Raw genomic sequence first — 15,390 nt, 5'->3', positions numbered from 1 at the left:
CAACCCAGCACTTCCTGTTTATATAAGGTCATGAGGTCAGTGATTGATTCACTGGGCACAACCAAATGAAGGGTTTTTTCCTTTTGATAGTATTGTTTATTTTCTTTAAAGTAACGTTTGAGTTGTACTATATGCAGTGTTTTACTTTTCAAATCATTTAGCTGTGTAAACGAGTCTGTCAATTGGATGAATAATTTTATTCCTGTTTATTTGTTTCGATTATCTTGTTTGGTCTAACCTATTTCTAAGGTAGAGAATAATGACATTGAGATGTGTGTAAAATTCTATATAAAACAAGTGAGATTTTGACAACCGGGGTTGTTTTAAAATGGTAGAATGGACATGCAAGGAAATATAGTACACTTAAAAGAAATTTGACCCGTCTGCTGATGCTGTCCTTTCCTTGTCACTTGCTCTACACTACTACCCACTGCTAAATTCAATATGTATACTGTAGTCTTTACCAGGCTACATTTTGTCATTCTATCTGACAGCAAAGTTGACTAATGCAGCTTTCTGGGGGCAGGAGGTTCTTGCACATTAAAATTTTTACAAACCTATTTTAAAGTGTTTTTCTTCATTTGTTTTTTTCTTTTTTAATTTTTATTTTCTGTTAGAATTGTATTACTTTTCTGTTTGATTGTTTGGCTTTGTGGTGGATTTTTCCCATACAGTTTTAATACACTGAGATGGTGACAGAGAAAACACTCTTCACTAACCAATGGGTAACATCATAGTGGCTCTCCTTTTTTTTTTATACAGTCTATGACTACAGGCAAGAAAAACTATAGATTTTGGGGTTACCTGTCCCTGCAAATCCATAATCATAATCAAGTTACAGTGATTATTCTTGATTAAAATAGACACAAAATAGACCACTTACCATGACAAATGCAAAATAGACTCCTTAAATAGAAAAACATTAGGCAGCAGCTTTTTTTATTTAAAAAAAAGGGTTTACAAGCAGAGATACAGTGAAAGAGGAAATGCGAACAAATCCTTCAGCCTTCATATTCACCTTAACTGGAGTTCATTATGGGTATCTTTATAAAATAAACTTATATCTAACCAGGAATTCATGATTGTGGCATCAGGCTGTGTGTGTGTGTGTATGTGTATAAAAACTATGAAGCCCAAAGCGTAACCCTTTTTCTCAGGGTTCAGGTGGTGTTGAGTGGTTTTTCAGGATGCTGTGTGTTGTTTTGGCTGCTCTTGTACGCCTCGCTGAGCTGTTGAAGGTCACTTAGCAGACCTGCAAACTGCTCCTCCTGTGTGAGCACATTAAAAACAGCTGTTAATATGCTGAAATCAACCACTGTCACTAAACTTTAAATATCCAGTACCTTAAAGGGAACATATTTGGTTAAGAAATACAAATTAGCTTGTTTAAAGGGCATCAAATACACTTAAACCACTCTCAGATCATTTCTTATAAAACTTAATCAGCATAGTTGCATTTAACTGCTTTTTAAATATTCAGTTTTTATGGGTCTACAGCATATGAAACTGTAATCTTTTAGCCTACTGATAACAATAGAGGCAGTGTTTGAAATATGCAGAGGATGTTTATCTATCAGCAGTGATCCGGGCTTTTTCCTGTATAAGGTTTTGGCCTCCCCCTAAAGTAAAGTCACCGGCATTCTGTTAAATATTTTGAGGGTTTAATTTAATCAGGCATAAAATACACTGTTGTTTATGAAACAATCACAAATCTCAGAGAATTCAGTGACTGCTGATGATTAAGGTAATACAGGTAGCTTCTACTATTTGAGGCAGACTGTGTTTGCCTGCATAGTAAACATAACCTGCACCCTCTGTTATTAAATAGCAGATTCCATCACAGTTTTTAAGAGACTAATGAATATATTTCTGCCTTTTAGTTTGCTACGTTTTAATTTAAGGACCCCCTAGGGCTGGACTGAGATGCTCTGAGCCAGTTCTGGCTGTCTTCACTCCTCCACTGAATGGGCTTGCAAAGAGAGGTGACCACCTCTACTGGTAGCATGACTCAAAGTGTCATTTATAAATATCATGCAGTTATATTGCTCATAAATTAAATTAAATTTCATATAGAGCGTAAAAAAGTAGGTATTCCTAAGCTAAATTCCAAAGCCTGCGGTAGCTGCACATGTTAGAATAGTCTAACTAGGTCAGAACAGAACAGAAAATAAAACCATTAAATTTATAATTATATAAAAAAGTACTAAATGTTACTACTTAATAATTTAAGTGAACTGTTTTATGTTAGCGTTCTCTCTATGGACATAAATTCTTTTACCAGAAAGTTTTTGATTTCTGAAAATTTTAAAAATCAGTGGTTTGGTTCTATTTTTCTATCTCAATTTAAAATGCGAAAATCCTTTGCATCCCACTGGACCCTTAAACCTCATCTCTGATCAACTCATTAGGCTAAGAATAAGGACTTCCTTCATGATGACTGACAAAATACCGGATACTCTCTAGATCAGGGGTGTCAAACTCCAGGCCTCGAGGGCCCGTGTCCTGCAGGTTTTAGATCTCACCCAGGGTCAACACACCTGAATCAAATGATTAGTTCATTAACAGGCTTCTGGAGAACTTCAAGACATGTTGAGGAGGTCATTTAGCCATTTAAATCAGCTGTCTTGGATCAAGGACACATCTAAAACCTGCAGGACACCGGCCCTCGAGGCCTGGAGTTCGACACCTGTGCTCTAGATCAAATCAAGGCAGATAAATGAGGAATAACAAATGCAGGTGACCTGCAGTACCATCATAGCCCACCAGGGAGCACCAGCGCACACTGCTCTGTGGGGTTCAGGAGAATAAAATGTGGATCTTGAAGTGAACTATTTACAAGCACTGTTCTTTGACAGTGGACTTTCTTCATCTCACTTACCAGCACATTCACTCTCTCGGCTGCTGCAATGGCAATACTCAGCTTCCTCTCATCTTCCTCCCTTTCCTCTTCAATCACACCCAGCCTGCAAAACACACAGATAAGAAGACATGCTGTTAAGAGAGAAACACTGAGGTTGCAGATTGAACAGGATAAAGCACAAACAAAATGCATGCTTTAAAAACAGAATATATGAGGTGTGATCAAAACATTCTGAGAACTGGTCGATAAAAAACTCAAATCTAAAAACTCTTTCCTGATTTCAATTTGGCTGTTTCTTCTGCGTGTGGTCACCTCAGATCTTGACCTTTCTAGAGACCAAATGTGTGTGCTCAACACTGATCGGTTCATTGTGGGATCAAATTTTAGGTAGCTATAGAATTTAGGTGCAGTACTTTAGGGAAGACAGGATGATGCCTTGGTGCCAGTGCTCTGGAGCAGCTGAAGCGGTGCATGAGCGTGATTTACAAGTGTGCAGCTTTTTGTGTAGTGTGAGAAAGAGGATTCAGAGGTCAGAAGATTTCGACACATGGAGGGAGATCCCACTGCACGAGTGCAAGCTGATCGAACATGACTGTCACTGAGAGATCTAAAATAGTAGGTGCTCTCAACACTGTCCAGAGATGCACGACCTTCTGGTTTTAAGTATGAGATCCTCCAAATTTAAACTGGATAAAGATTTTTTCAATTTCTTTAGTCACACCTTGTGTTTACTTTCAAATGGAACACACACACACACGTTAATGCACAGACTAACCTGAAGGTGGCGCTGGCAAGCTGCTCCTCACGCATAGCCAGCACATTCCTGAGCTCGTTGACCTCTTCCTGCAGTATTGCATTCTGGTCCTGACTTTGGATGATGAAGTCCTCCAGGCGCTTAGCCATGTCCAGCTCGCGCTCCGTCACCTGCTCTATGCCCAGGCGAAGCTCTGACAGCTCCTGAGCATGCTGTCATTACACGTAGACATCATATAAACTGTAGCATTGAAAGCAAACACTTTACACTGTCACTATAATATGTAGGAGGCTTGCCATACCTTATCCAGTAAGCTGAATTGCTCATTCTCAGTCTTGATCTCGCTCGGTTGCCGGGTGTGGCTGCCTGGTGGGTTGTGGTCCCCGGGTTTAATCCAGGGAACCGGTGCAGGTGCACGCTTGACAGAGACGCTCTGGGAAAACATGAGCAGAAACTCCCTGCGTTATTCCTCTCAGTGAAACTTGAAAAAATATGTGTGCACTTACAGAAGCGTGACTCAGAGGTGCTACTTAAGACCCCTGATCTGTGTTTACGTATGCTGTTGTGATATTCCTAGACATAAAAATGTTTCCTATGATGATTTTTTTTATCCACTACTCATAAAACTTGGACCTGGCCGATAAGTGTGGCAAGTATAAGTGTTTGTCCACTTCCAATCAATGCAATGTACTGCAATAATGTACGGCTCTCAGGAATTCCATTAATCTGAATATTTTGAGTGTTTCTGCATAAAATATTCAAATATTACAAATCTAGAAACAATCTGATCCAGATTTAACTTGAGCAAAAGAAAGGAAGTAACAACAGATAAAAAAAACAGCCTGACTGTGATAACAACCGTACTTTGTTGTTGATTAGAATATTACAGAGTCACAAATTTATCTGTATTTTGCTGTTACACTGATATATGACGTATGCAAACTGTAATATATAAACTGACTCAGATGTAACTTTATTAATTTTTTTCTACTTTTATTACAATAAAGTAAAGTTGTTTTGCAAGACTTAAGAAGATAAATGTAATTATGTTTTGTAATTTGTGTCTTTAAACATTTAATGTTGTAATTATATTACAACATTTCTTTCACAGACAAAAGATACAGTAGAGATGTGATAAACAAAAACAGATTCATATTATTTCTGTAAAAAATCTAGTCATGCTTGGTCATTAAAAATGGCCAAGGCTGTTTATTGTTTAAAGGCTTTAGAGTATGAACTATAGCCTCCTCTGTGAAAAGCTGAAGTCCTTTTTGCATAAACACGAGAACATGAGCTGCGCAGCTCAGTTGCTATTACAGGCAGTTCACAGTTCCTGTTTATACTCACAGTATTTGGTGGTGAGATAAGTGGTTGGTTGGGCTCCGCCTCCTGTTCCTGGTCAGATGTCGGCAGAGCCTCGGAGCTCGTTTGCCTCTTCATCTCACGTTTTACTTGTGCCGGACGTCTGTGTGGGGCACTCTGAGTTCTGGCGATCGGTTTCCTCCTTTGACTCCTGACATCCACGGTGAATAAACGGATCAGTGTTAATTATTTAAATGCCAATGAACACATTATACAATGTTTAAAATGCACAGACAAAGGATCCTAAATGGAATAAAAAAATCAAATCTATCTGACCCAAACTGAATTTGTAATTGAATAGCTTGAGAGAGTCCTTCCTCCACACTGACATTGGGAGGAGCTGCGTCTGACCTCCACTGTGCCCCTTTGAAACTGACCTGTTGTCACGTGTGCTTTTGGATTCCTGAGGAATATGCTGGAGAGACGACTGGAGAGGGCTGTACTTGCTCAAGTCCTTAGGTGGAATATACGCTGGCTTGATGTGTCCTGTTTGGCTACAGGAATACCACTGTTTTAGTAACATGCAACAGAACTAATATGATGGACAAATCACACAAATCAACATACCTGTTAATATCTATCCGAGGTGCTTCAGGGCCTAGTGACTCTGTTATTTGGTTCAGAATTGAAGGCAGAGGGTGCAGCTTGTCAACTGTTTGCTGAGGGAGAAACAAGTAGCATGTTAACCTTCACTTATACACAAAGCATGAAATAAGTATATTTATATAGTGAATGGATACATAATTGCTTCTGGTAAACTTGAGAGAAAAACTACATCTATGACCACACAACACAGCGATACACACCACACACACCACATTTTTTCTACAAGGCCTTTTAATCCCTTAACCTACCAGTGTTAGAATTAGGATTCTGTTTACAAATCTTTATATGGGATAAAGGGGTAGCTGTGAATCTCTTAAATCTGTGTAACTAGATAACAAAAATCAAACCCTATCTTTAATCAGAGCTCTGATCACAAGAATAAGATTATTTCCTTCTGTGTCTGTAGTTCACTATCAATAGTTTTACTTAGGTCACCTGACAGATTAAAAAAATGGGGGGGGGGGGGGGGGGGGTGTCAGAAAAATAAAAAATTATATCTTCCAATAATATCCAGCTATTTATGTCATTCTTGTGACTTTATCTGCAGTACCCCCATAGTCCACTTGGGGGCCACAGCAAAAGCTTTTTGTCCTGTACAGCCTCCATCTTGTCAACACAATCTTAAAGGGTAGAATTAGTGCGTGAGTACACCATGTATAACTGAAGTGATCTATATGTGGGTGTCAGTCAGTCCAGCTTGTACAGAATGCTGCAGCTCTCCTTTTGACTCGTGTGAAGAACATATTACTCCGGTGCTTGCTTCCCTTCATTGGCTTCCAGTTCGTTTTAGAATTAAATTCAAAATCTTACTTTTGACTTATAAAGTGCTAAATGGCCAGGCACCGGACTATTTGTCTGACCTTTTGCAGCTTTATACGCCCTCTAGAGCCCTTCGATCAAGTGATCACCTGCTCCTTACCTTACATAAGTCTAGGATGGTTCATAGAGGAGATCAGGCATTTGCGGTTTTGGCACCGAAAATGTGGAATGATCTACCTCTCCACATTAGAAAGGCCCCAACTGTTACTCTTTTTAAATCGCATCTTAAAACATATTTTTTTACTCTGGCTTTCGAAACTGTATGAGAGTTACCAATTCTTTTATCCTAAAAAACTCCTTTGTCCCACACGCCATCAAACTGTTTAACTCCTCTCTGGAGGGGAGAGGGAGGGGAAACAGGAGGACAAAGGAGGGGGGAACAACTAAGCTGTAGTGCCTCTTCACCTCACTGTACAATACCTTGTGCAATACTTTTTGTAAATAGTCAACAGTGCAATAGACTCAATACTTGAAATGTGCAATTCACTTGTATTTTTATTTTTTATTCCTATTTATTCTATTTATCCCCTTTGTATATTTTATTTATATTTGTCTCTGTATTTATATATGTGTGTGTGTGTGTGTATATATATATATATATAACATTCTGTAACTGTAACTTCGGTCGTTGCTGTGCTTTTTGGAAGTCGAATTTCCCAGAGGAACCCACCCGAGGGATTAATAAAGTTCTATCTTATCTTATCTTATCTTATCTTATCTTATCTTATCTTATCTTATCTTATCTAATTTTCTTTTAATTTTCTTACCTGTTGTTGTTGTTAATGTCATTGTTTAATTGTTATTTTGTACAGCACTTTGGTCAACTCCCTGTTGTTATTAAATGTGCTTTATAAATAAATAAATAAATGAAATGAAATCTTCATATAAACTCTATAATTATAAGTATCCCCCTGATAACTGCTTATAAATTGTCTTCCACTGTGGTTAAGCTAGCTAGTGGAGCCATGCAATACAAAAGTCACACAATTCCTTTAAAACTAACTACCAAACTGGACTAATGTTTGCCTGCCTACCTGGTCCTTCTGGTAGATGATGTCCACCAGCAGTCCATGGAGCACAGCCAAACGCAGAGGCAAATCCACATAGCCATCAAAGGATGTCATTGCAATCTCAGTGTCTCCACTCGACACCGTTTGTAGGAAGCCTCTCATTCCATCCCAGTGCTGCTCCAGGAATTCATTCATGAAGAGCATGTACTCCTCCTTTTCCCCGAACCTAAGTAAGAACAACAAATTTAATTTACTTTAGGTATTTATTTCAGGCCCTTTATTGTTATTGTACATGTGCAACAAAAAAATATCTTTATCCATATTCCCAGATTATGTCTTTCAGTATGCCAAAACAAACAAACAAACAAAAGCAAACAATCTGCTCAGGAACAAATGCACAAACGTGACATAAACTACTGACAAGGTGAAGTTGGCCAGATTCTGGATGACTTTGGCTGTCAGCGTAAGGGTACGCAGGGTGTTTGGCTCCGGGTACGGTTGCGTCAGACCAAAAAGGGAAGGACTGAGGATAGCAGGACACAAGAAACGAAGGAAGAGGGAAGCAGAGATGAGCCGATGGCCAATCTCCGGTTTGCCCTGGTCTTCACACACCTCCACCCAGCTGGAGAAGATCCTGTTTAACTCTTCAGGAAAAGGCCTAGTGGAAAGAAGCATGTCAAGTATGAGATCTCTGAATGTGAGAGATGCCCAAATCATTTATTGTATGTTAAGCTGATTTCTCTCACCCATGGAGCTCAATGATCTTCTGCACCACCTCCTCACAGGTTTCCCTCAAGTGCTTCTGGTTGCTTGACAGTTCAGCCGCAGGACATTTACGAGGGTCAACTTCACAGTTCTCAGTCGATGCATATAGACGGTTGATAAATTCTCCTGCATTGAAAAGAAAGCATAGAGTTCAGGAAAACCCAGTACGATTGAATACAAGCAGCCACCTTTACGACTGATCTGCCCTACCTAGTGTGTCGATGAGGTACTTCTGACCAACCAGCTTCATATATTCATCTATAGCTTTAGTGGCCAGTGTGTTCTCTCTGAAGATCATTGCTTCTTTTTCTCCAAGACGCTCCACCTCATCGTTGCCCAAATCAATGAGGAATTCCTAAGGAATAAAAACTTACTTCTGAATATGCTTCTGGTTGTATTTTTGATACATATTGTGAAAAAATAACGTTTGATTCATAAATTGCATTAAAAAATTTTTAAATTTAATCTCATTCTTTACCTTGGCCTTGCCGATGCTCTGGAGTACGTGGACCAGAGCTCCTGCCAGCTCTTCCTTCTCCTTCACATTCAGAAGTGGCTCCAAGTTTCTGCACATTTCTACGTAATCCACAGTCACATACTCGGCAAACTCTTTATATTTCTCCATTGGCAGAACTTGCAAGTTCTGGAAACGGGCCTTTATGCGAAGTGAAGCCTGCGGCCCCAGAGCTTCTTTGTTCCCTGCTGAGCCTGACGCCTTATATGGAGTGATGGGGTACCACTTCTCCTGATAGGTCCTCCCTCGAATGTCAGCTAGAGGTATGGTCACGCTTCCCAGAGGGTGTAGACTGGAGTCGTCTCGGGAATGCCGCTTTTTCTTGGGGTCTTCTTCCCGGAAGAGGTGCAGGCTGATTTGGGAGATACAAGGCAGGTTGTCGAGCTCAAAGAATTCTCCCCAGAACAGTTGGCACCCTCCAGTCGCACCTCCACTGGCCCCCAGGCCTCCCGAAGATCCAGCGGAGCCATCTGCTGCCAGGCTGGAACGGTTTGGGAGCTTGCCAACAGCTCTGCTGGTCGTGCGGGCGAACAAGGTGCCATCCAGGTGTACCTCACAGTAATAACGCTTTTTGGGTGGCAGATCCTTGGCTTCATTAACCCACAGACTCAGCGAGTTCTCTGTGCGCTCGATGTTGTCCTGTGAATATAATGAATGTTATTAGTAGCACAACACAATTTGAATATTGCGTGACCGGTGGGACCGGCGGCTGAAAGCTCACCTTGTTGGGCTGTGCAGCTCGTCTCAGATCTTCAATCCAGCGGTCACGTTCAGCAGCCGAGGAGCAGCCGAAGCAGTGGGTGTTCTCAGAGTTTATCACCTATAGCACATTGAAACTAACAGTTAGTGGTACTGGAATACTTTACGGTACTCGTTAATGAATCTATGGGAGTGCCCTTTAAAGTCTACCTCAAAGCAGTACTTCTCCCCCAGAATGGAGCTGTGGACCGGTCTGATGACGGTGCTGGTGTCTGCACTCAGATCTAGTGTCCCCACTGGACTGACTGGAATTGACACAGACTCTCGGGATTCATAGAGCCTTAAAATTAAACACAGTGGAAGAATTCAGTCAAAAAAACGAGATGGAGATTTGTCAAAGGTACTCACAATGTACACTTTCACTACCTGCAGGTTGTTTTACCATCGACACATTACATTAACACTGTGGTTGTTTTTAAAAAGAACATCTTGCAAAGTTTTATTTGCAACATGTTTGAATTATTCTTTAGTGAGGTTCTATGTGTGTGTAGGTTCTCTCTCAACCAGGTCAACCAGGTCATGCTGAACTCTTAAGTTTCCAAAACTTAAAGACGTCCAGTTGCTTTCTTTGCAAGCTTCTTGGACCTTTAGTGAGGTTTACTATGAAACTGATTGGTTAGTCTATTGTTGAAGAAGTGATTAAGAACACGATAGATGAATTATAGGCAGGGTTTTTTGAAGATAAGAGTTTGGCCTTAAATTATGAAAGACAATGAGAGAAGTTACTTTAGACCAAAGGTGGATATGGAGTGCAGTATATCTGCTTTGAGAAACACAGCAGTGCACTTTACCTGCGTCCTTTGTTAAGTCCCTGTTGGTTTAGCTGGGTGTTGCTATTCCTCTTGGCTTTGTTCTCAAGACGTCGCTTGATCAGTCCCTACGGGTGAAGAATGCAAACACAGTGCATTTGGGCAATTATGTGTTGTATCAACAGGAAAAGGAAAACTAGCGCAAAGATTGTCTCTGGCGCATACTGCACTCACCCTCACACCGCCATCTTGAGCCTTTGGTCGAGGACCAAGCTGGCCCCCATGGTCGGGGCTGCATTCTAGGGATTGGGATGAAAATGGAATTCTCTGTCAGTTTTTCATTAGTGTTGGCAGGACAAGTTGGCTTAACTAAATGAAATTATAGGCAGTACTCATTGTTTCCATTTAGAGTTTGTGGTCAGTACTTCTACGTATTTCTTCCTTTTTGTGAGTCAGTTGTTTCCAGGCGTCAAATCAAATGGTTGCCAGGCTAACTTTAGAGCAGATATTGTGTGCTGGTGAAGCAGGAATAGCACGAATATTAATACAATTAAAATTGGCTAAGTTCCATTACGGTAAGTGACTTCCAGGTCATATGAGAGCACCTGGGGTTAAATAACCTGTGATTTTTTGCTGATATGAAAACAAAGCAGTAAAATAAGTAGTTATGCACACCATCTTATGACTAATTTTCAAGCAGTTAGATGAGTGTTTTTTCACTCATCTAACACAAATAACTTCTACTGAAGACTCTCAAAAACATCAAGCAAAAAGTTTTAATATTTCCAGATGGGTTCAGATGAGCCATTTCAGGATGTGGTTTAAAGCTGTAATCTGATAGCTAGACCTATCTCAGTAAAGTTAACTAATTGCACATATGTCACTAAATAACACATAGTGTACTGCAGCTTTACATAGAACAAACGTAAATGTTCCCATTTTGATTTTTCCTGTTTTGTGTGAACATTTTAACCTTTAAGTCAGAAAATTGATATCTCTAACTGGAGATCATGATATCCTCTTTTGCTTATTTATACTCAGCGATATTGATGTGTTTAATTACAAGATTACACAGGTGTCCGATTTTCTTTTCGCTGCTTACCCAAATTCCCACCACAAACAATCCAGCGTTTAAATCCTATCATTTAGTCCAGAGGTGTGTGCAAAAGCCCTGTTACTTCAGTCTCTGTGTCTTTATCATTTCCTTTCTGTCGTCTTCAAAAGAGCCGATTGAGTCACTCAGCCAGTCGGTGCAGAATCGAACACCTCCACAGTGCAGCACCTCCACTCTTCTAAGCAAAATATATAAACTGCATGGATGGAAGATACCGACTATATCATCTCGCTCTGTCTTTCTGCGAGTTTTCATTGGACTGCTAAAACCCTGTCTTGATGCTATCTTCCCCAGAGGGAAAAAAAACACAGAGGAAGCGATCTTACAGACATTGCCACGAACAAACATTTAGCTATTTCCTCTGTGTCTTCTGCGGAAATAGTGCAATAGTCATCGCTGATGTCAGTAACAGTTAAGCTGGGGGGTGTTTGATGATTTTTCTTCATTGCATTTTAATCTGCACATCATTTTGTTTGCTTTGCGTGTGTATACGGACCTGTGTCAATGTCTACAAGGTTCTGCATGCTGAGGTTGGACAAGCAGCTGCTGACACGGTTTCGAGTCCACATTGTTGGCTAAGACGGACACACAAAAACGGGCATTTTTTACTCTCCGTGGTTATGACAACATGATTTGAAATCAGTGTAAATAACATGCTGTTATCTGTGGGTACCTCTTCCTCTGGGGAAATGAGAATCTGCCCATCTTCCAGGCAACAGTTGCTGATGTCCCATAAGGGGACCTCCTGAGGCGGGACCCATTGCAGTCTTGAGAGTTCGCAGGGTCCGGCTGGTGTCGGCACAACCTCATTCAAACCTGCAATTCAAGTAAACGTTGCACAGACAAACACATTTTGATACTGATCAATCATGTAAGGTCAGTATACACATGTAATCACGTGCTAAATATGTGCTGATTTCTCTCACTTTGAAGAACTGACAGTAAATTGTTTATGATGTACAGATACTGTTTAACTGGAGGCGTATGCTGCCGGGCTGGTTTGTTTTTGATTTTTGGTAATGACACTTATCTCACACAGCGATTGGCCACTCCCATTTGAGGTGTTGCCTTGGCCACTGACGCTATTGGTCTCTCTTTTTTATTACACGCCATGAAGGCCTGCGCACATCCTGTGGGCTGTCGTTAGGTTTTTTGTGTCTTTTTTTTTTTTACTCGATGTCAACATCCATTGTGCTTTTATGTCGTCTTAATGCTTACATTATCTTACTATCAAGTATATGCTGTTCTTGAAACGCCAGCAGAACATAAAGATAATATTGCATCACTAAAACATGCATAAAAGCCCAGGAGAGCAGAAGGTGGCAGGAAAGTAATGCTTGTTTTTAAAGCAATTATATTTTCTTCTTGTTCTTTTTAATAATAAAATATGGTATCTTCTTCATGCAGCCATGCCTCATTTGGCTCACACCTGCATGATCTGTCTGTGTGTGTTGCAGATGTTTCTCTCACTTCCTGTCAGCTGAGATGAAAGACGTCTAGAGAACTTCTGTATAGGTACAACTATTTGAATCTGTCCTGAGGTGGATTGAGGTTTCTGATGTCATTAGACAAATGTTCAGACATCATTTGTATTAGCTGTCTGAGGGCACTCCTTTTTAGTTTCTGCACAAGTACAGGAGTGCGTGCAAATCTGACTAGAGTTCATATTTTGTATCTGAACAGCAGGTAGGCTTCTGGTTGGATTTGCCTACCATTTTCATATAAGGGGCACAGAAACGTCTGTGTCACAACAACACATTATGTTGCTGTACATTTTTAGCCATGTACCTCTTAGTATGCATTTGTTTCTCAGCGCTGGGGAAGTTGGTTAGTGAATCTAGTTAAGTGTGGGTGCTGGTTTGCAGTTCTTCATTTACTTTGAATTTCTGGGTCATTTCTCTGCTGTTTTGGCGGTTTTGGTCTCGCAATGATTCATGTCTGAAATGAGATAATGACGATTGTCTGGGTTCTGCTTTTTAGAAGGAGAGAAATCTGTTACCTACAAGGAGAGAGCCCTTAAACATAGACTTGAAGGGCGCAGGGCTTAGATTTTAAGCTTGTCCAATGACTCCACACTTGCCTCACAGATTTACTACTACTACCACTACTGCTGCTACTACTAATGTTTTAATCTCGGCCTATACTTACTGTTTGTTTAGAAAATATTCCAACAGTTACAGACTTTCCTTTTGTCTTTGTACTGATCATTTTTTACTGTTTATTTGAGGATGTAAATGTTGCATCTACAAATCTTCTAAAAGAGCTTTCTTGAGGTTAGGGGACTTTAAATAGCCATCAATAGACATCAGATTTGTCACATTATCCGAGATCACACTATCGTTTAGCTTACTGGGTAATGGCTCAAATATCTTTACAACATTTTGTTTAAATTGTTTGCTGATGTTTAAGATATTTTTGGAAGTGTCAAAGTCATTCACTGGTGTTTGGCTGTATTTAACTCTTTCATCACTTTCATAACCTGTAACATTTCTGAGATCCACTCTTTTACTTGTGATTTATAAATGATTTATATTTATAATGTATTTTCACATAATGTAAGCCTATTTAAATTCTCAGCTTCTCTCTTTAATTATTTCTACATGTGTTTAATACTGAGCCAGATGCTAAAATAGTCTTAATAGTATCATTGCAGATGAAATTTCCAGATGCACTTTTGACAGAGGTCACCCATACCACTCATACTGCTGAGTGTTATTAAATGGTCCTACCTACTTAACAAGAAATCACAAATCGTGTGATCGCAAATAGGAAATAGGAAACATTTTCTGATATTTCACATAATATTTGGATTGAGTAATGACCTTAATGCGCAGGGCTTTGTGTGTACGCTGTACTTTTGTTGTAGTAGTCTTACCTGCAAGGGATGGCGTGCTGTTGCGGGGCTGTAGCTTTGGCTTCTTGAGCTTCTGGGACACACTCCGAAGATATTTTTTAAAAAGTGCCCCTCCGCCCCCTTTCTGTGAGGGGTCACTGGAGGCAGCCCCCGAGGCTTCTGTGCCAGCAGAAGTGGCTGCAGCAGAGGATGAACCTGCGTGAGCCGAATTGGCAGTAGAGAGGGCTGCAAACAGCGACCCAGGAGGCTCGGACAGAGCCCTCCTGAAGGGGTTCTTTCTTGTTCCTCCGGAGGCTTTTTCAGGCTTGGCTGCATCGCTGCTTTTCCCATTGGATGAATTCTTTTCTCCGGGGTCCTCGCTCAAGGCCTTGCGCCAGTTTTGCATCTTGCTCCACTTGTTGCTAGAGGCCTTCTGAATTTTTTCCATGGTGGATGTGGAGGATGCCGGCGTTCCTTCTCCTTCTTCTTTCTGCTCATTGAGGGTTCCCTTGGAGCCAGTATGCCACTTGTATGTGTTGAGAGGGTCGCTGGTCTCAGATGTTTGTGGAGGCTCATTTTCCTTCTCAGGTGATCCCTGCTCCTTTGATGCTGGCTGAGCTGCAGGCTCTGGATCTTTCTCCTCAGTGCCCATTTCACACTTTTAGGGTGTAACTAAAATTCTCTCTGTTTTTTAAGGTCGCATCAAAAACCTTCACAAGAGAATTCACCTGTCTCCCTCCTAATTTACCGCCGCTTTGGAGATTGCTGCGTGTGCAAAAGGAAGACAGCGTAGTCTGTATCTCCTCTAACTGTCTGTTTCTCATTTCCTGTCTTGCAAAAACGTTGATCAACAACACGCGACTTAGCTGCTCTGCCTGTGGTTGCTGTGCTGCTGCACTACTCCCATCTCTCTGGGCTGTTGGCTTCCTCATGAAATGACACAGAGAAGTTCAGTGTTTTCATTTAATACTTCCTGTCATCCGTTCTTCCTGTTCTGTCAAAAAAAATAAAACAAATCTGCATTCAATTTGTGTGAAACTCAAAGAAATGTACACAGATGTTATAATAAAATGTGTGTTTTAGGTTGTCCACCTTGACCTCAAAGGAAGCCTACTTGTCAGATTCAGTCTGTCACATTATGAGCAAGGGAAATGTGGTTTTGCATGTTACAAAGTAGTAGAAATCCATCGTGAGACAATATTAGGCAAGATGTGTAATATGAAGATATTTAATGAATCTAATAAA

The 15,390-nt window shown here is 40.5% G+C and overlaps 1 protein-coding gene across 2 annotated transcripts; it reads right to left on the bottom strand.

The window, feature by feature from the left end:
• Nucleotides 1-912: 912 nt before the first annotated feature.
• Nucleotides 913-15,093, bottom strand: rasal3 (RAS protein activator like 3). Of its 2 annotated transcripts, XM_082537534.1 has the most exons (19): nucleotides 14,188-15,093; nucleotides 11,986-12,128; nucleotides 11,809-11,887; nucleotides 10,433-10,497; nucleotides 10,241-10,326; nucleotides 9,600-9,729; nucleotides 9,412-9,510; nucleotides 8,655-9,329; nucleotides 8,387-8,531; nucleotides 8,158-8,302; nucleotides 7,833-8,069; nucleotides 7,436-7,637; nucleotides 5,544-5,635; nucleotides 5,354-5,470; nucleotides 4,962-5,127; nucleotides 3,916-4,047; nucleotides 3,636-3,826; nucleotides 2,879-2,963; nucleotides 913-1,268 (listed from the first exon to the last, which is right to left on the bottom strand). In XM_082537534.1, the coding sequence occupies exons 1-19, from the start codon at nucleotides 14,795-14,797 to the stop codon at nucleotides 1,161-1,163; spliced, it is 3,507 nt and encodes a 1,168-aa protein (XP_082393660.1). In that variant the 5' UTR covers nucleotides 14,798-15,093; the 3' UTR covers nucleotides 913-1,160. The 2 variants fall into 2 exon arrangements, with proteins under 2 accessions (XP_082393660.1, XP_082393661.1); XM_082537535.1 differs by lacking the exons at nucleotides 11,809-11,887; nucleotides 11,986-12,128; nucleotides 14,188-15,093 and adding an exon at nucleotides 11,301-11,802.
• Nucleotides 15,094-15,390: the final 297 nt, after the last annotated feature.

Source organism: Aulonocara stuartgranti (genome assembly GCF_965226115.1).
Source record: "Aulonocara stuartgranti genome assembly, chromosome: 6".
NCBI classification, from domain to species: domain Eukaryota; kingdom Metazoa; phylum Chordata; class Actinopteri; order Cichliformes; family Cichlidae; genus Aulonocara; species Aulonocara stuartgranti.
The sequence above is the reverse complement of the archived record's forward strand: the minus strand, read 5'-3'. Positions and strand labels throughout refer to the sequence as shown.

What these genes read in the sequence shown, in the direction of transcription:
- rasal3 (XM_082537534.1), bottom strand. Translation starts at nt 14,797, where the DNA reads ATGGGCACTGAGGAGAAAGATCCAGAGCCTGCAGCTCAGCCAGCATCA. An exon ending in CCTTGTAGACATTGACACAG is followed by an intron (nt 10,498 to 11,808) that starts GTCCGTATACAC and finishes CCCAATCCCTAG; the next exon opens with AATGCAGCCCCGACCATGGG. An exon ending in AATCTGGCCAACTTCACCTT is followed by an intron (nt 7,638 to 7,832) that starts GTCAGTAGTTTA and finishes GTTCTTACTTAG; the next exon opens with GTTCGGGGAAAAGGAGGAGT.